At 64.4% G+C, this 18,686-nt stretch overlaps 1 protein-coding gene across 6 annotated transcripts in view; it reads right to left on the reverse strand.

The window, feature by feature from the left end:
- HSPG2 (heparan sulfate proteoglycan 2) overlaps window positions 1–18,686 on the reverse strand; it is a 182,875-nt gene that overhangs the window by 92,086 nt on the left and 72,103 nt on the right. For all 6 annotated transcript variants that reach the window (XM_054009502.1, XM_054009501.1, XM_054009500.1 and 3 more), the window contains 20 exons: window positions 15,552–15,683; window positions 15,199–15,343; window positions 14,687–14,838; window positions 14,165–14,311; window positions 13,293–13,456; window positions 12,603–12,782; window positions 11,764–11,960; window positions 10,172–10,319; window positions 9,672–9,799; window positions 9,457–9,543; window positions 9,050–9,108; window positions 8,777–8,844; window positions 8,119–8,259; window positions 5,660–5,836; window positions 4,939–5,118; window positions 4,419–4,537; window positions 3,353–3,464; window positions 2,481–2,594; window positions 1,118–1,245; window positions 886–972 (listed from right to left, as the gene is read on the reverse strand). In XM_054009502.1, the coding sequence (XP_053865477.1) occupies window positions 886–972; window positions 1,118–1,245; window positions 2,481–2,594; window positions 3,353–3,464; window positions 4,419–4,537; window positions 4,939–5,118; window positions 5,660–5,836; window positions 8,119–8,259; window positions 8,777–8,844; window positions 9,050–9,108; window positions 9,457–9,543; window positions 9,672–9,799; window positions 10,172–10,319; window positions 11,764–11,960; window positions 12,603–12,782; window positions 13,293–13,456; window positions 14,165–14,311; window positions 14,687–14,838; window positions 15,199–15,343; window positions 15,552–15,683 (2,665 nt within the window). The remainder of the gene's footprint in view (window positions 1–885; window positions 973–1,117; window positions 1,246–2,480; window positions 2,595–3,352; window positions 3,465–4,418; window positions 4,538–4,938; window positions 5,119–5,659; window positions 5,837–8,118; window positions 8,260–8,776; window positions 8,845–9,049; window positions 9,109–9,456; window positions 9,544–9,671; window positions 9,800–10,171; window positions 10,320–11,763; window positions 11,961–12,602; window positions 12,783–13,292; window positions 13,457–14,164; window positions 14,312–14,686; window positions 14,839–15,198; window positions 15,344–15,551; window positions 15,684–18,686) is intronic.

The raw sequence follows: 18,686 nt of genomic DNA on the forward strand, positions 1-18,686 counted from the left end.
TACACAGCCGCACCCCCCTACACCTATACCCCACAGTCCCCTCACCCACAGCCCCATCCCCATTTCCCCACACCCCTACCCCCCATTTCCCCACACAGCTGCACCCCCACACCTATACCCCATATAGCCCCCTTACCCACAACCCCTCCCCCCATACCCTCCCACACCGCCTCCCATGCCCCCACAGTCCCACCTCTCACCCCTCATCCACAGTCCTGCATCTCCACCTCCCACATAGCCACACCCCCCCACACCCATACTCCACAGCCCACTCACGCACAGCCCCTCACCCCCCACCCTCCCTGCCCCCCCAACTCTGGTCTGGCTCTTTGTATTTCTGCTACCCTCGTGCTGCTTCCAGCCTGGAGTTGGGCGCCCTGAGCTCTCCATCTGGCCTATTCCCCCCCAACATGCGTGGCTCTCGCTGGCCCGACGGGGGTTACTCGTCCCCCTGGGGGAAGAATCAGGCCCCCGCAGAGCATTCGGGGGCTGGTTGCTGGGCAGGAGCACGGGGAGCCCTGGCCTCAGCACTAGGGCTGGAGGAGCTTCCTTCCCACCTGAGCCCCCTGCCCCAGCCCCACAGTCCTTAACCAAGCCCAGAGCCCTGGCACCCCGAGCTCCGAGACCCATTCGACTTCGCAGGAGACAGGCTGGGCTGGGCTAGCTGGGCCTAGAGGGGTTCCCTTCTCCAAGTGCCAGTGTCAGGAGCCTTGCTGGGCCTACACTTGCATTCGGGGGCACCCCTGGCACCATGAAGTCAGTGCCAATTCCACAGCCCCAGACCCCCAGGGCGGGCACAGACTGACACTCAGGTGAGCCAAGCAGGGCGCATGGGGCAGTCCCTGAGTGGTGTCTGGGCAGGGACAGACTGGCACCCCCCCGTACCTCTGGCACTGGCGTCCCACGTAGCCCGTGGTGCAGGCATCACATGTGGGCTGTCCGTCCGTGTCCAAGAAGCAGGTTTTCGTGGCCCTGAGAAGAGGATGAAGAAGAGTCATGCCCAGCCCAGCCCTGCCTTGTCCACCCCGCAGCCCACCCCATGGACCGACAGACACAAGACATGGAGTGAGCAGAAGCCCTGTGAGGTGGGACTGCCCCAGGCTGTCAGGGGACGTACTGGCTGGTTGCGTATGGCCCGTGGCATGGGCAGGGCTGGCAGTCTGCTGGGGTCCCTCGTTGGGCATCGCCATAGTAACCTGGCTGGCAGCGTTCGCACCTGGTGCCCTCGGTGTTGTCCTGGCAGTTCTGAGAAGGAAAGAGAAGGAATCTATACATATAAAATGATGGGGTACAAATTAGCTGTTACCACTCAAGAAAGAGATCTTGGAGTCATTGTGGATAGTTCTCTGAATGTGGAGCAGCAGACAAAAACGTGGACAGAAAGTTGGGCATCATTAAGAAAGGGATAGATAATAAGGCAGAAAATATCATATTGGCTCTGTATAAATCCATGTTACGCCCACATCTTGAGTACTGTGTGCAGATGTGGTCGCCCCATCTCAAAAAAGATATATTGGAATTGGAAAAGGTTCAGAAAAGGGCAACAAAAATGATTAGGGGTATGGAACGGCTTCCGTATGAGGAGAGATTAATAAGACTGGGACTTTTCAGCTTGGAAAAGAGACGACTAAGGGGGGATATGATAAGGGTCTATAAAATCATGGCTGGTGTGGAGAAAGTAAATAAGGAAGTATTATTTACTCCTTCACATAACACAAGAACTAGGGGTCACCAAATGAAATTAATAGGCAGCACATTTAAAACAAACAAAAGGAAGTATGTCTTCACACAACGCACAGTCAACCTGTGGAACTCTTTGCCAGAGGATGTTGTGAAGGCCAACACTATAACAGAACTAGGTAAGTTCATGGAGGATAGGTCCATCAATGGCTATTAGCCAGGATGGGCAGGGATGGCATCCCTAACCTCGGTTTGCCAGAAGTTGGGAATGGGCGAGAGGGGATGGATCACTTGATGATTACCTGTTCTGTTTATTTCCTCTGGGGCACCTGGCATTGGTCACTGTCAGAAGACAGGATACTGGGCTAGATGGACCTTTGGTCTGACCCAGTCTGGCTGTTCTTATGTTCTTATCTCTTATAGCCAGGCCCTGCCAGCACCACCCTGACGCCCCCTCACTCTTACTGCTGCCTGGCATCTGCCCAGGAACTTGGAGCCCCAGATACCCCACAAGGTGTTGCACAGGTTGCTGGCACCCACTGCCTGTCCCAGGCCAGACTCATCCCCCAGAGCCAGGGAGCTCACCGAGGGGTCCCTGAGGGGAGCTGGCTGGCATGGCTCTGGGCACAGGCCCTCTGCTCCAAGCCCCACAGAAACCCCTGGGAGCAGCCAGGCCAGGGCAAAGTGCAGGATATCACATGGCATTGGACATCCCTGCTGAGTCACACAACGTCCTCGCGGACACGCCCCAGATAGGGCAGCAGCGCCAGCCATGGGCGGCTCACAGGGGCAGGGCTCACCTGGCAGTCTCCTGTCTCGGCATCACACTCGCCCGAGTGCCCGCTGCAGTCACAGCGCTTGCAGGTACCCAGGTAGAGGCCGCTGGTGGTGCGAGCATAGCCCACATCGCAGTCCTTGGGGGAGAGAACAGGGCCAGTGGGTTCCTAAATCCACCCTCCCCCGGCGCCAGGCAGGGCTGGGACCCTCCCCCGGCGCCAGGCAGGGCTGGGACCCTCCTCCGGTGCCAGGCAAGGTATGCCGCCCCCAGACCCCTCCCTCCAGCTCAGGCCAAGGGAGGGTCTCCCAGGGAGCTTTGTCCTTTGGACTCCGTGCTCAGAATGGTTGGGAGGCTGTGGCCTTTCTTGCTACAACCCTGCCCTCCATGCGCCCTGCCCCTCCCCCCCAGAGTCAGCGCCACACATAGCAGCAGTGAGGTTGGTCTGGCACATGGATCAGACTAACTCAGCATTGGCCTATGGACCCCCTGGCCCTCTGGTTCCGTGCCCCGTGCAGCTGTCATGCTGGCATGGGGCACGCTGCCCAGCCCCCATGATACGGCTCAGACACTGCCCCAAGGTGACAGGTAGCGCCTCCCCAACACTGGGACCGCTCCCTGCCTCCCTGTACGCCGGTGAGGGCCCCATTGCCACCCAGGCCTGGCACCAGCAGGACACCAGCCCCTCCAGCTGGGCTGCCCGGCAGCTGGAGGGAGGAGCAGTGGGCTTGCGCTCCACAGCTGCCATCTAGCGCCAGGCGTCGTCGTCTCTGGACCTGGGAGATGCCCCTGCTGCATGGCTCCCAATGCCACGGAGGAGGCTGCCCCCCAGCCAGAGGGGGCGCTGCTGCCCTGTGTGCGGGGATGGGCTCCTGCCTACTCCAGGGCCAGACTCACCTGGCAGGAAGGGCCACGGTAGCCAGGGGGACAGGTGCACTCCTCCACCTCCACCGCCCGCTCCAGGCCAGTGGCATGGGGCACGGCCACGTCCATGTGGATGTTGGAGAGCCTGGGAGACAAAAGGCCAGGAGGGAGCTCAGCCTGGGAGACAAAAGGCCAGGAGGGAGCCTGGGAGACAAAAGGCCAGGAGACAGGCTTGGGCCAGGCTGCCTGGGCACAGCCAGTCCCTGGCCCCGGCCGGGGTCTCCCAAGGGTCACAGCCAGACTTCACGGGATCCCAGGTGAGACGACGAGATCGAGGGTCACCCTCCATCCTGGAGCCTCTGTGCGTGGGCCCGTCTGGGGGACAGGAGCCTTCCATGCCCACCTGTCCCGGCAGAGGGGATGCACCCCCGCCTTTCAAAGGGGTACAGAGCAGCTTGAGAAGGGGGGGGTCCCTGGAGCAACCCATGCTGCAGGCAGAGGCAGCTACCGCGGCTGAATTCAGAGCAGCCTCTCTCCTGCTGTCCCATCGCACTGCCCTCTGGCACGTTGGGCCAAGGAACAGCCTCCGACCCCCCAGATCAGCTGGGCCCCAAGCCACTGCCAGGGAGGGCCTCCTCCGAGGCTCTGCCAGGGTCAAGAGCAGGAAGGCTTCAGGGGACAAGAAGGGGGGAGCCCAAAACTTGCAGCCTCTGGCTCCCCAGCAGGGAGCTGCACTGGTACTGGCAGGAGAGTTTCGGGTCTGGTGCGGAGGGTGTGTCTATGAGGCTGGGATGGGGGTGCGTGTGTGTGGGGTGTGCACACTTGTGTGTGTGGCATGTCCATGTGCACAGTTGGTGCATGTGTGGTGTGCGTGTGGTGCATGTGTGTGTATGTATGGTGCATGCGTGTGGGGTGTGCACAAGGCTGGGGAGCGGTCATAGCTGGCACCGTGTCTCAGCCTGGCAGACTGGCCCTTTCCCCACAGAACAGGCACAGCTGGGACACCAGCAAAGACGGCTTCTCCCCTGCTCCGAGCCCCCCGCTGCCTCTTGCCAGGCTGGAGCCCGATACCAGGGCTGGTCCCCGGCGCCCACGTTACCTGCTCTCCGCCGGCCTGTCCGTGTACGATGCCCGGATCATGAAGAGGTCGATATCGGCCAGCGCCATCAACAGGTGCTCCCGCGTGGCAGCCTGCCCATCAGCTCGGCGCCAGGCACGCTAGGGAGGGCACAGCAAACGCCAGGGTGACCAGCCGCTTGCCATCCACATGTGCCATCTGTGCCAGCCCCGCTCCCCGCACACAGGCTACAACAGGTTGGAGCCCGGGGCGCTCTAGCAGTCGCTGCTGCTGGTGGAGCAGGGGATTCTGGGTACTTTATAGTGTGGCATGTCCCCAAGCAGCAGGCATATGCGCTCCCACCCGCAGGGGTGATGGGCCAGTCAGTGGGCAGAGGTCACTGGGGAGTGAGGGCAGGGCACCCTGGCAGGGTACTATGGGTTAGCCTTGGGCCCCCCAGGCACCGCAGGTGCTGATGGGTGAGGGGTCCTGGGGTCCATCCCACTCCCTGGGGGCTGAGCTCCGGCAGGGGGTGCTCTGCAGGGGCCACCCTTGCTCTCACCTCTCGGAAGGGGACAGTGAAGCGGGTGGGGGTCCCCGGCAGGGGGCCGGTCTTGGCGAAGTGCTCCAGGAAGATGCCGTTGCCACGCAGAAGCACGTCGGGCTGGCTGCGCAGGGGCTGGGCGCCGGGCGCCGCGCTGTGCATAACAGTGTAGTGCAGCTCCCCGCCATACGAGGTCACCTGCGTGGGGCAGCGCCACTCAGCTGGACTAATGGACATGCCCTGACTGCCCAGCCCCACTCACAGCCTCCCTGCTTCCACTGCCTGGCCCTGCCCACAGCCACCCCCACCCACTGCCCAGCCCACTGTTCACATCCTGCCCCGACCCCACCACCCAGACCCCAGACCCCACAGCCTCCATTGTCCCACCATCCGGCTCTGCCCACAACCTCCCTGGTCTCATGGCCCGGGCCCACCCACAGTCTTCCCTGCCCCCATCCCCACCGCCCAGCCCCCTGCCCATATCCTCCTCCATCCCACCGCCCTGCCCTGCCCACAGCATCCCCTGCCCCCGCCACCCACACCCTCCCCCTTCCCACCATTTGGCCCCACCCATAGCCTCCCCCACTCCATCCCTTTGATCGCCCCCGGAGCACCCGCCCTCCCCCTGTGTCCACCCTTCCCCTGCACTATGGGGCACAGAGGCCTGGTGATGCTGCCAGCCCAGCCTGCCATGAGGGAGGCTGTGTCAGCCATGGGCACCGTGGAGTGTGGGGGGCACCTTGTCTCCCTTGAAGCGGTCAGGCAGCACCCAGTAGTAGACGTCGCGGGGCAGGGCGTGGAAGGTGGAAAAGGCCAACTCGGCGTGGCTCAGGGAGCGGATGCCCTCGCTGACCGTGCGGGTGTTGGCCAGGTTGGCTAGGCTGAAGTGCGCCCACTCACCGTCCATGGCCTGCACCTGCAACACAAACACTGTCAGCCGGCGGCCCTACGCCCGGAGCAGGACACCTGGGTTCTCTGCGCCTCACTGCCCTCTTGGGGGTTCTGTGTCTGGCGCGGGGTGAGCACATCCATCGGGGGGTACCTGCTCTGAGGGGGTCTCTGGGTGGGGAAGTGCTGCCCGCGGGGGGTACCTGCTCTGAGGGGGTCTCTGGGTAGGGAGGTGCTGCCTGCAGGGGGTACCTGCTCTGAGGGGGGTCTCTGGGTAGGGAGGTGCTGCCTGCAGGGGGTACCTGCTCTGAGGGGGTCTCTGGGTAGGGAGGTGCTGCCTGCAGGGGGTACCTGCTCTGAGGGGGGTCTCTGGGTGGGGAAGTGCTGCCCGCGGGGGGTACCTGCCTGGTGGGGCTCTCGGGGAGGGGGAGGTACTGCCTGCGGGGGGTACCTGCCTGGTGGGGCTCTCGGGGAGGGGGAGGTACTGCCTGCGGGGGGTACCTGCTCTGAGTCTATGTCAGACACATAGAAAATTGTCAGACACATAGAGAAACATAAACTGTTGAGCAATAGTCAACATGTTTTTTGTAAAGGGAAATCGTGTCTTACTAATCTATTAGAGTTCTTTGAAGGGGTCAACAAACATGTGGACAAGGGGGATCCAGTGGACATAGTGTACTTAGATTTCCAGAAAGCCTTTGACAAGGTCCCTCACCAAAGGCTCTTAAGTAAAGTAAGTTGTGATGGGATAAAAGGGAAGGTCCTTTCATGGACTGAGAACTGGTTAAAAGACCGGGAACAAAGGGTAGGAATTAATAGTAAATTCTCAGAATTGGAAAAAATAACCCCAACTATACATACAATATGATGGGGGCTAATTTAGCTACAACAAGTCAGGAAAAAGATCTTGCAGTCATCGTGGATAGTTCTCTGAAGATGTCCGTGCAGTGTGCAGAGGCGGTCAAAAAAGCAAACAGGATGTTAGGGATCATTAAAAAGGGGATGGAGAATAAGACGGAGAATATATTATTGCCCTTATATAAATCCATGCTACGCCCACATCTCGAATACTGCGTACAGATGTGGTCTCCTCATCTCAAAAAAGATATACTGGCACTAGAAAAGGTTCAGAAAAGGGCAATTAAAATGATTAGGGGTTTGGAACGGGTCCCATATGAGGAGAGATTAAAGAGGCTAGGACTTTTCAGCTTGGAAAAGAGGAGACTAAGGGGGGATATGATAGAGGTCTATAAAATCATGAGTGATGTGGAGAAAGTAGATAAGGAAAAGTTATTTACTTATTCCCATAATACAAGAACTAGGGGTCACCAAATGAAATTAATAGGCAGCAGGTTTAAAACAAATACAAGGAAGTTCTTCTTCACATAGCGCACAGTCAATTTGTGGAACTCCTTACCTGAGGAGGTTGGGAAGGCTAGGACTATAACAGCGTTTAAAAGAGAACTGGATAAATTCATGGAGGTTAAGTCCATTAATGGCTATTAGCCAGGATGGGTAAGGAATGGTGTCCCTAGCCTCTGTCTGTCAGAGGGTGGAGTGGACGGCAGGGGAGGGATCACTTGCTCATTACCTGTTAGGTTCACTCCCTCTGGGGCACCTGGCATTGGCCACTGTCGGTAGACAGGATACTGGGCTAGATGGACCTTTGGTCTGACCCAGTATGGCCGTTCTTATGTTCTTATGTACCTGCTCTGAGGGGGGTCTCTGGGTGGGGAGGTGCTGCCCGCGGAGGGTACCTGCCTGGTGGGGCTCTCGGGGAGGGGGAGGTGCTGCCCGCTGGGGGTACCTGCTCTGAGGGAGGTCTCGGGGGAGGGGGCTGCCCGTGGGGGGTACCTGCTCCGAGGGGGTCTCTGGGTGGGGAGGTGTTGCCCGTGGGGGGGTACCTGCTCTGAGGGGAGTCTCTGGGGGGGAGGTGCTGCCTGTGGGGGGTACCTGCTCTGAGGGGGGCTTCTGGGGGGGGGAGGTGCTGCCCACGGGGGGTTCCTGCTCTGAGGGGTGTCTCTGGGGGGGAGGTGCTGCCTGCGGGGGGGGGGGTACCTGCTCTGAGGGGGGCCTCTGGGGGGGGAGGTGCTCTCGGGGGGGGAGGTGCTGCCCGCGGGGGGTACCTGCTCTGAGGGGAGTCTCTGGGAGGGAGGTGCTGCCTGTGGGGGGTACCTGCTCTGAGGGGGGTTTCTGGGGGAGGAGGTGCTGCCCGCGGGGGGGTACCTGCTCTGAGGGGGGTCTCTCGGGGGGGGGAGGTGCTGCCTGGTGGGGCTCTCGGGGGGGAGAGGTGCTGCCCGCGGGCGGTACCTGCTCTCTGTTCCAGGAGGAGCTGGCGCACTGCCGGGACACCCCCATGCAGAAGCACTTCAGGCAGCCGTCGGGGTTCTGGTCGCTCAGGTAAAAGGCTCCAGACGTGCACTCGTTGCAGAGACGTCCCGCCACGTTGGGCTGCAGAAGAGATGGAGGGATGGCACCGAGCAACACGGCGCAGGCTGGGCACGCAGCAGGGCTACTCCCACTGCACCCCCCCACACACTGCCCCAGCCTGGCAGGGCCGAGAGCTCCTGCGTGCCCCGGGGCGCTGGCTTGGCTCCAATACAGCCTGTCCTCCAGGGATCTGGGCCTCTGGCAAGGGGCTCCCACCACTCTCAGGTGGGCATGGCACCAACAAGTCCTGGCGCTGGGTGCCAAGGGCCCTAGGGAGAGCTGTGTCTGTCTGGGGACCCTGGAGCACGGGGAAGGGGGAGTGTAGCATTGTGTCACACCGCATCACACAGCACTGCACCATGCCGCACAGCACCACACAGCACCGTACCGTGCCTCACAGCACCACGCAGCATCGTGCCATGCCGCGCAGCACCACAGAGCACCGCGCAGCACAACGCAGCACCGTACCATGCCGCGCAGCACCACAGAGCACCGCGCAGCACCACACAGCGCCGCGCAGCACCACACCGCACCGTACCTTACAGCGGCAGGCGCCTCCTGTGGAGTCACTGCTCCCCCGCTCGTCACACTTCATGATCTCCTGACCTGGGGAAGCAGAGGGGTTTGCAGCCAGTCAGACACTCACCCACCCTCCAAACCACTCATCTCCCGCTACCACGCCCTGGGGAAGCCCCGGCTGCTTGGCTGAGGTGTCTCTCCCAGGATGCCAATGAGCAGTGGAGGGAAGGAGACCAGCACAGTGCCAAGGGCCGGGGGCACTTACTGGTAGAGGGCACGTGGGGGTACTCACCAGTTGGCACGCATCTCCCGCCCGGCTGCATGGGGTTCCCTTCATAGCCAGGGGCACAGCTACAGGGGAATCGAGTAAGACGCCGGGTCAGACGGGCCCTCCTGGAGCAAGGCCATGGGTGTCCCCTCTATAGGGCAGGTTCCCTGACCCCCCCACTTCCCAGAGGGCACCCATCCATCTCCCCCTGTGGGAGAGCTCTCAAGTGTCCTGTTCCCCAAGAGCTCCCCCGATCCATGCCAACCCCTGCCCTTCTCCCTCCTGTGGAGCCAGGGCCATCCCTGCTGCCCACCCCCCACACAAAGACCAGGCCCAGCTGGCCCCCTCAGCTTACCTCTCCCCATCTAGGAGAACCCCCCAATGCCCTGGGCTAACATCTCCCCTGCTCCACCAGCGCTTCAGGGACCCACCTCTCACAGCGTCGCCCTGTGTATCCCTGGGCACAGGCATCGCATGTGGCCTGGCCGTCCGTGTCCAGGAAGCACGTGTCAGAGAACCTGCAGGCAGCAAAGCAGAGACGGTTAGCGCCCTGCGTGCCCCCGGGGAGCATGGAGCCAGGCAGAGCAGCCCAGCAATGGGGCGCCCATGCCCTGCGAGCCATGGGTGGTGCCCGTCCAGCACTCACCTGCGCGTGGAGACGGTGTAGGGGCAGGGGCAGGACCGACAGGCCGTGGCGTTGCCTCTGGTGGCATCTCCAAAGAAGCCAGGTTTGCACTTGTTACACTGAGGCCCCTCTGTGTTGTGCTGACAGTTCTGGGGGAGGGAGGAGATGGGTCGCTGAGGCTCCAGGAAGCTGCGAGGGGCACGGTGCCCCCGGCAGGCAATGCCACCCGCACTGCGCAGCACCACACCGTGAACAAGGGAGCACAGGCCCGCCCCCTCCCGCCCCGTGACTCCCCTCTGCGCTCAGATGTCCCAGCATGCACTGGACTGGGCACGTCACGAGTGACACTGCCCATCCACGGTCTACCTGGCATTGCTCGGGTGTAGGACTGGCCAGCACATGCCCTAGAGGAGAGAGCCCGGGACTGGGTGATGCACAGAGCCCCGCTCCAGCCCGCTTGGCGTCTGCCCCACCCCTTCCGTTGCTGGGGGGCCAGGTGGTAGCCAGGCCCTGTCCCTTACCAGACAGTAGCCGAAGGCCCGGTCACAGGAGCTGGAGTGCCCGTGGCAGTTGCAGCCGGAGCAGGTGCCGAGGTAGGGGCCCTCGCGTACCCGCTCAAACCGGGCATCGCACCTCTCGCAGGACAGGCCCGAGTAGCCGATGGGGCACCTGGAAGGGAGCAGGAGGAGCTGGACGCAGGGAGTGGGACAATCCCAGGCTACGGAAAGCCAAGGGCTTGGCTGACATTCCCCCTGGTGATCCCGTGGGCCCAGGGAGCCCTCTCATCCTGGTTCCAGCGGGGATGGAGCCTGAGCCAGGACAGAGCACAGCAGGCGACGGAGCAGCAATGGTCGGGTCCCCACAGTGGGGGAGGGGAGCCAGCCAGAGTGGTCCTCCCCAACTCACTAGGGGCTGGGGAGAGCAGGCTGGTCCCTTGGGTCATGCCCTGGGGCAGGTGCCCTTCCTTGGTTCGGGACTGGGATGCTCCAGCTCTGAGGGTACTGCACAGTCTCCAGTACTTACCCACAGGGCCCCGCTGCTTCCCGCAGCGCCGCCCTGCTTCCCCACAGCGCTGCTTCCCCACAGCACCCCCTGCTTTCCCGCAGCGCCCCCTGCTTCCCTGCAGCGCCCCCCTGCCTCCCCGCAGTGCCCCCCTGCCTCCCCGCAGAGCTGCTTCCCCACAGCATCCCCTTGCTTCCCCACAGCACCCCCTGCTTTCCCGCAGCGCCTCCCTGCTTTCCCGCAGCGCCCCCCTGCTTCCCTGCAGCGCCCCCCTGCCTCCCCGCAGCGCTGCTTCCCCACAGCACCCCCTGCTTCCCCACAGCACCCCCTGCTTTCCCACAGCGCCTCCCTGCTTTCCCGCAGCGCCCCCCTGCTTCCCTGCAGCGCCCCCCTGCCTCCCCGCAGTGCCCCCCTGCCTCCCCGCAGCGCTGCTTCCCCACAGCATCCCCCTGCTTCCTCACAGCATCCCCTGCTTTCCCGCAGCGCCTCCCTGCTTTCCCGCAGCGCCCCCCTGCTTCCCTGCAGCGCCCCCCTGCCTCCCCGCAGTGCCCCCCTGCCTCCCCGCAGCGCTGCTTCCCCACAGCACCCCCTGCTTCCCCGCAGCGCCTCCCTGCTTTCCCGCAGCGCCCCCCTGCCTCCCCGCAGCGCCCTTCTGCCTCCTCCCTGAGCCATAGCACCTAAGGGGGACCCATGGCACATAGTGGGGCCCCGCAGCGGACGCTGGGGAACTGCGTCAGGCCCTGGGGGACCCATTGCACATACTGGGGAACCCCAGGCACACAGTGGGGACCCACGGCACGCTGAGGGGACCCACATCAGTCACTGGGGGGACCTGTGGCATGCAGGGGGGACCCGTGTCAGTCACTGGGGGACCCACGGCACACAGGGGGGCCTGCAGCACAGCAGCAGGGCACAACCCTGTCACAGGGGACCAAGCCGAGTTTGGGCCCCGGCCTTGGTGCAGCAATGGTGCATCCTGGCTATACAGTGCACACAGGGAAGAGAGGCACCAGCCAGTCCCAGGCTCCTTGGGCCCAGAACGATGGGGCCCTGAGCTCCCTGGGAAGCAGGCGACTCCCCCCGCCCAACCCAGGCAGTTTCCTGATGGCACCTGCACTCCTCGACGCCTTGCGCCACGCCCTGGCTGGTGAGCTCCATGGTGGTGGTGTCCATGGCGATGTCACTCAGCCCCACGCTCGCCATCTTGTTGTCGTAGACCGTCTGCACCAGGATGCTCTCCAGGTTCTGCAGGGCCAGGAGCAGCGTCTCCCGGCTCACCGGGGCACCCGACTCATGCTGCCAGTTCTCCTGGGAAAGGCCCAGGGAGGGACAATGTTGCATTCGCCTCCCAAGTGTGTGCCAGGAACACAGGGCAATACGGACCGGGGGGCAACCCAGCACTGCACCCCGCAGCTCCAGAAGCCTGTTCATGGCACTGACAACTGCACTGGATGCGACATACCATGTCCGCATACCTCTGCCCCGGTGACTGGAGAGCAGGGGAATCCCCTGGCAAGTGCTCCTGGCAATCAGGGGCCAGGGAGGAGCCAAGGCAGCCTCTGTTTCTCCTGAGGGCATCACGCCCAGTGCGGGACAGTCTCGCTAAGGAGCTGAGGACGAGTGGCGGGTCTCAGCATCTCGTTTCCTTCACCCCAGCTTCCCGCTGCCCTTGCCTGCCCTGGAGCTGCCCACAGGCATGCGGGGGCACTTGGTGAGCCACAGAACGAGCCTCGGTCGCCCGGCTGGGCCTGCCTCCCGCTGCTGCAAGGGGCCAGCTGGGAACGGCAGTGCCAGCCGGCATGAGCAGCAGAACAGCACCCACCGCACGGTGCAAGAGCCCTACTGGAAGCCAAGGGAGTAGGCTGAACACGCGGTCATTGCCACAGGCGACTGAGAGAGCAGGCCGCACGGGACGCATGCCCCCAGCCCTCCCTCTCCAGCAGCACCCACCTCTGTGAAGTGAATCTGGCGCTGGTTGACGACCGACGGCTGGGTGGGCACCTGCACCCGGTAGATGAGCTTCTGCCCATTCCCCATAATGACCACGTTGGACTTCTGCACGGGCTCTGACTGGCCGCGCGCCAGCCCATAGCGCACCTTGAAGCTGAGGTACCCGCCGTAGGAGTCCACCTGCAACCAGCGACAGAGCTCAGGTCAGCGTGCAGTCGGGAGCTGGCAGCCCCAGGCAAAGAACCCAGAGATGGTCCCTCCTCCTGCCAGCCCCACCCTCACCCTCCACAGGGCCTCTGGCCATCATGGTGCTGACGGGACCCCACCAGACCTTGTGTCGTGTGTGGCCAGCCAGCAGGGGGCGCTCCTGGGGCATGGGCAGGGTACAGCCAGAGCCTTCGCCCCTGCTCTAACCCCACGCGAGGCTACTGCTGGCTGTGTGTCTAGAGGGGCCCCTCTGCCCTCCAGCACCAGCCGGGATGCACAGTCACCAGGTCCCTGGGGACGTGGCACTGGGCTGCCATGCACGGTGGCACAGTTCCTGTTCCAGAGTCCCCCAGCAGAGCGGGGACTTCCCTGTGCCACGGACAGTGAGTGCCAGCGGAGGGATGGGCTACTCCACTTGCCACCTTCCCTCCCAGGCTGCTGTCCCCTCCCTGCCCTGGGGTGTGCCCAGTCCCGGCCCTTCACCTTGTTGCCCAGGAACTGGCTGGGCAATGTCCAGAAGGAGTCATGTGCCAGGAACCTCCTGGACAGGTCCACGAGCTGGAACTCCTGCAGGGTGGGGTCGATCTGGAGCTGTGTGGAGGAGAGGGGCAGCGTCCCCGGCTGCGCTGGTGTCGTTACGTTCACACCTGGCCAGGAGGAGGAAAGGCTCAGCGCCCCCCTGCTCCCAGCACAGCACTCACCCACATGGAGAGGGGCAGGGCTGCAAGGGGAAATGGCTGCTGCGAGGGGCCCACCACAAGACCTGCTGCCCTCCCTCGAGCCTCCTCCTGTCCCCAGAGCTGAGCTGTGGCTGATAAGACCCTGCTGGTCTGGCTGCCAGAGTGAGTCCGTGGAATAGCTCTGTACCAGTCCTTGGCCCATCATGAGGGCACCTGCTGCACAAGCCAGGAACCAGAGTGGGGCCTGATTGGCCAGGAGCCAGCTGAGAGAAAACTGTCCAGCCATGAGGGCCCTACACACCCCTCCACCCCAGCCCTGTCTGCAGCCAGCCACTCTGGAGGCTGTTCCACTAACTGCTAGTTAACCTGCTTTCCAAGCTGGGCAGCCAACCTGAGCCACCCTTCCATGGCCCACGGCAGCCCTCCCCGGCTAGCCTGGCAGCAGCAGGGGGCCGAGGCCCTCAGCACTACGCCTGAGGCTAGGCCACCTCGGTGGGCTCACAGCCCTGGTGGGAGACATTCCTCCCAGGGAGATGTGCTGCCCAGCTGGGAAACTACAGCCAGACTCTCGCCCTGGCAAAGCCACAGGGCAGTGCCCATGGCCCAAGGAGGAAGAGGGTGTGTTGCACGGCAGGGCCCGGATAGTATTGGCAGCTGCCCCTCCCGGCCCCTCACCCTTGAAGTCATTGGGCGTGTCGAAGCGCAGGCGGATCTGGTCCCGGTAGCGGCTGGTGCCATGGCAAGCCATGGTGATGCCGAAGCAGAAGCAGGCCAGGCACTTGGAGGTACCTTCAACATGGAAGTGTCCTTCGGGGCAGGGACCTGCCGGGAGTGGAGAGAGACCACGATAGGCCCTGGCGCCCTGGGGGCACATAACGGACCTGGCTCCACGTCCCACCCGGTGCGATGCAGCCCCACGCGGGAATGGGGCGGGGCAGGGAGGTGCCATGGAGCCCACGGTGGGGGTGACGGGACCATCACTGACCAGGAACATCCAGCCTCACCTCACCCAGGTGAGCCCCAGATGCGCCCACCCTGCTTCCCCGTCCAGGCTCAACTCCCCACTCCCCAGGGACTGCAAGGCCACAGCTGGGGAGGTCACACACAAGTGAACCATCCCCCAGGCCCTGCGCTCACTGGCCAGGTCTGAGGCTGGCAGAGCTGGTGGGAAGGGCGGGTGTCGAGCCCCAGACTCACCACGCCGGGGCATGAGGCTCAGCACGCCGTCAGGGATCCCGAATACCATGCCCCGGGCATTGATGGCTTCACAAGTGTAGGCACCCTGGTCGGCCTCCTTCACGTCCCGGATGGTCAGCGTCCCGTGGCCGTTCTCGCTGCTTATGGACACTCTGGGGAGGGGAGGAAGGGCAGTGCCCGCAAGTCCCAATGGAGGGAGCTCTGGCAAGAGGGTCCGATGGGCTGCAGAGCCCCTCACACCAACCCCCCACTGCACTCCCACTGCAACAGCCCCCCCACTGCAATGCCCCCCCACATTGCAGAACCCCTCACGCCAACACCCACTGCACTCCCACTGCAACGCCCTTCCCCCACTGCAGTGCCCCCACGCACTGCAGAGCCCCTCATGCCAACCCCCACTGCATTCCCACTGCAACGCCCCTCCCCGCTGCAGAGCCCACACATATTGCAGAGCCCTCTTCTGAAACCACCTCCCCCACTCCCGGGGCTGTCTTGGGCCACCCCCAGCCTACCTCCTGTTGGCAGGTATGTGCCCCCAGTTGAGTCTCCAGGTGATGATGGGGGTAGGCACTCCGACGGCCACGCAGCGGAAGCGCACTGTCTGCCCGGGGGTGGCCTGCACGGACTCCTCGGGAGGCGTGATGACTTGCGGCGGTGCTGGGGGAGGAACCAGGTGAGGCAGGCGGGCGACCCCCACCCCAGGCCTAGGCTGCCCCACAGCAGCTCCAAGGGGAGGGCACCCCAGGACCACAGCTCTCCCACCCCTCCTCGGAGGGCAGAGACCCCACTGCCAAGCCAGCTGGCTGATTCCACCCCTCACCCCCTGAGGGAAAGGCCCCACAGCCCACCCCACACCCGCACTCACTGCAGCCGACCTCGTCGGAGCGGTCGGGGCAGTCAGCCTCCTCGTCGCACTGGTAGCTGGCTGGGATGCAGGTGCGGCTGTACACGCAAGTGAACTGGTCGGGGCTGCAGGTGTCGTCGGGGCCCTTGGTGGCTGCGGGGGCATGAGACGATGGGGTTAGCGGGCATAAGCCTGCGAATGCCTGGCCATACCCCCCCGCCTGACCCGCATCGCCCCCTGCCCAGCTGATATCACCTCCTCAGCCTGACCCGCATCGCCCCCTGCCCAGCTGATATCACCTCCTCAGCCTGACCAGCATCGCCCCCTGCCCAACTGGCATCACCCCCCCAGCCTGACCCGCATTGCCCCCTGCCCAGCTGACATCACCCCCTCAGCCTGACCCGCATCGCCCCCTGCCCAGCTGATATCACCTCCTCAGCCTGACCAGCATCGCCCCCTGCCCAACTGGCATCACCCCCCCCAGCCTGACCAGCATCGCCCCCTGCCCAACTGGCATCACCCCCCCCAGCCTGACCAGCATCGCCCCCTGCCCAGCTGACATCACCCCCCCCAGCCTGACCAGCATCGCCCCCTGCCCAGCTGACATCACCCCCTCAGCCTGACCAGCATCGCCCCCTGCCCAGCTGACATCACCCCCTCAGCCTGACCAGCATCGCCCCCTGCCCAACTGGCATCACCCCCCCAGCCTGACCAGCATCGCCCCCTGCCCAGCTGACATCACCCCCTCAGCCTGACCAGCATCGCCCCCTGCCCAGCTGACATCACCCCCTCAGCCTGACCAGCATCGCCCCCTGCCCAGCTGACATCACCCCCTCAGCCTGACCAGCATCGCCCCCTGCCCAGCTGACATCACCCCCCCCAGCCTGACCAGCACCGCCCCCTGCCCAGCTGACATCACCCCCTCAGCCTGACCTGCATCGCCCCCTGCCCAGCTGACATCACCCCCCCCAGCCTGACCAGCATCGCCCCCTGCCCAGCTGACATCACCCCCCCCAGCCTGACCAGCATCGCCCCCTGCCCAGCTGGCATCACCCCCCCCAGCCTGACCAGCATCGCCCCCTGCCCAACTGGCATCACCCCCCTCCGCCTGACCAGCATCGCCCCCTGCCCAACTGGCATCACCCCCCCCAGCCTGACCAGCATCGCCCCCTGCCCAGCTGACATCACCCCCTCAGCCTGACCAGCATCGCCCCCTGCCCAGCTGACATCACCGCCCCCCCCCGAGCCTGACCAGCATCGCCCCCTGCCCAGCTGACATCACCCCCTCAGCCTGACCAGCATCGCTCCCTGCCCAACTGGCATCACCCCCCCCAGCCTGACCAGCATCGCCCCCTGCCCAGCTGACATCACCCCCTCAGCCTGACCAGCATCGCCCCCTGCCCAGCTGACATCACCCCCTCAGCCTGACCAGCATCGCCCCCTGCCCAGCTGATATCACCTCCTCAGCCTGACCAGCATCGCCCCCTGCCCAACTGGCATCACCCCCCCCAGCCTGACCAGCATCGCCCCCTGCCCAGCTGACATCACCCCCCCGCCTGACCAGCATCGCCCCCTGCCCAACTGGCATCACCCCCCCCAGCCTGACCAGCATCGCCCCCTGCCCAGCTGATATCACCTCCTCAGCCTGACCAGCATCGCCCCCTGCCCAGCTGACATCACCCCCCTCAGCCTGACCAGCATCGCCCCCTGCCCAGCTGACATCACCCCCTCAGCCTGACCAGCATCGCCCCCTGCCCAGCTGATATCACCTCCTCAGCCTGACCAGCATCGCCCCCTGCCCAACTGGCATCACCCCCCCCAGCCTGACCAGCATCGCCCCCTGCCCAGCTGACATCACCCCCCCGCCTGACCAGCATCGCCCCCTGCCCAACTGGCATCACCCCCCCCAGCCTGACCAGCATCGCCCCCTGCCCAGCTGATATCACCTCCTCAGCCTGACCAGCATCGCCCCCTGCCCAGCTGACATCACCCCCCCCAGCCTGACCAGCATCGCCCCCTGCCCAGCTGACATCACCCCCTCAGCCTGACCAGCATCGCCCCCTGCCCAGCTGACATCACCCCCTCAGCCTGACCAGCATCGCCCCCTGCCCAACTGGCATCACCCCCCCAGCCTGACCAGCATCACCCCCTGCCCAGCTGACATCACCCCCTCAGCCTGACCAGCATCGCCCCCTGCCCAGCTGACATCACCCCCTCAGCCTGACCAGCATCGCCCCCTGCCCAGCTGACATCACCCCCTCAGCCTGACCAGCATCGCCCCCTGCCCAGCTGACATCACCCCCCCCAGCCTGACCAGCACCGCCCCCTGCCCAGCTGACATCACCCCCTCAGCCTGACCAGCATCGCCCCCTTCCCAGCTGACATCACCCCCTCAGCCTGACCTGCATCGCCCCCTGCCCAGCTGACATCACCCCCCCCAGCCTGACCAGCATTGCCCCCTGCCCAGCTGACATCACCCCCCCCAGCCTGACCAGCATCGCCCCCTGCCCAACTGGCATCACCCCCCCCAGCCTGACCAGCATCGCCCCCTGCCCAACTGGCATCACCCCCCTCCGCCTGACCAGCATCGCCCCCTGCCCAACTGGCATCACCCCCCCCAGCCTGACCAGCATCGCCCCCTGCCCAGCTGACATCACCCCCTCAGCCTGACCAGCATCGCCCCCTGCCCAGCTGACATCACCGCCCCCCCCCGAGCCTGACCAGCATCGCCCCCTGCCCAGCTGACATCACCCCCTCAGCCTGACCAGCATCGCTCCCTGCCCAACTGGCATCACCCCCCCCAGCCTGACCAGCATCGCCCCCTGCCCAGCTGACATCACCCCCTCAGCCTGACCAGCATCGCCCCCTGCCCAGCTGACATCACCCCCTCCGCCTGACCTGCATCGCCCACTGCCCAGCTGACATCACCCCCTCAGCCTGACCAGCATCGCCCCCTGCCCAACTGGCATCACCCCCCCCAGCCTGACCCGCATCGCCCCCTGCCCAGCTGGCATCACGTGGCAGCTCCTCTGGCCCATCACTCCCTGGCCCCAGGTCACAGCGCGCCAGCTGGGTGAGAGGCACCCAGGCACAAGCCGTGCCCTTCTATGCAGCATCCTCCGCCTCGGCCCCAACCTGCCACCAGCCAAAGCCCCC

Source organism: Malaclemys terrapin, chromosome 19 (genome assembly GCF_027887155.1).
Source record: "Malaclemys terrapin pileata isolate rMalTer1 chromosome 19, rMalTer1.hap1, whole genome shotgun sequence".
Lineage (NCBI taxonomy): Eukaryota > Metazoa > Chordata > Testudines > Emydidae > Malaclemys > Malaclemys terrapin.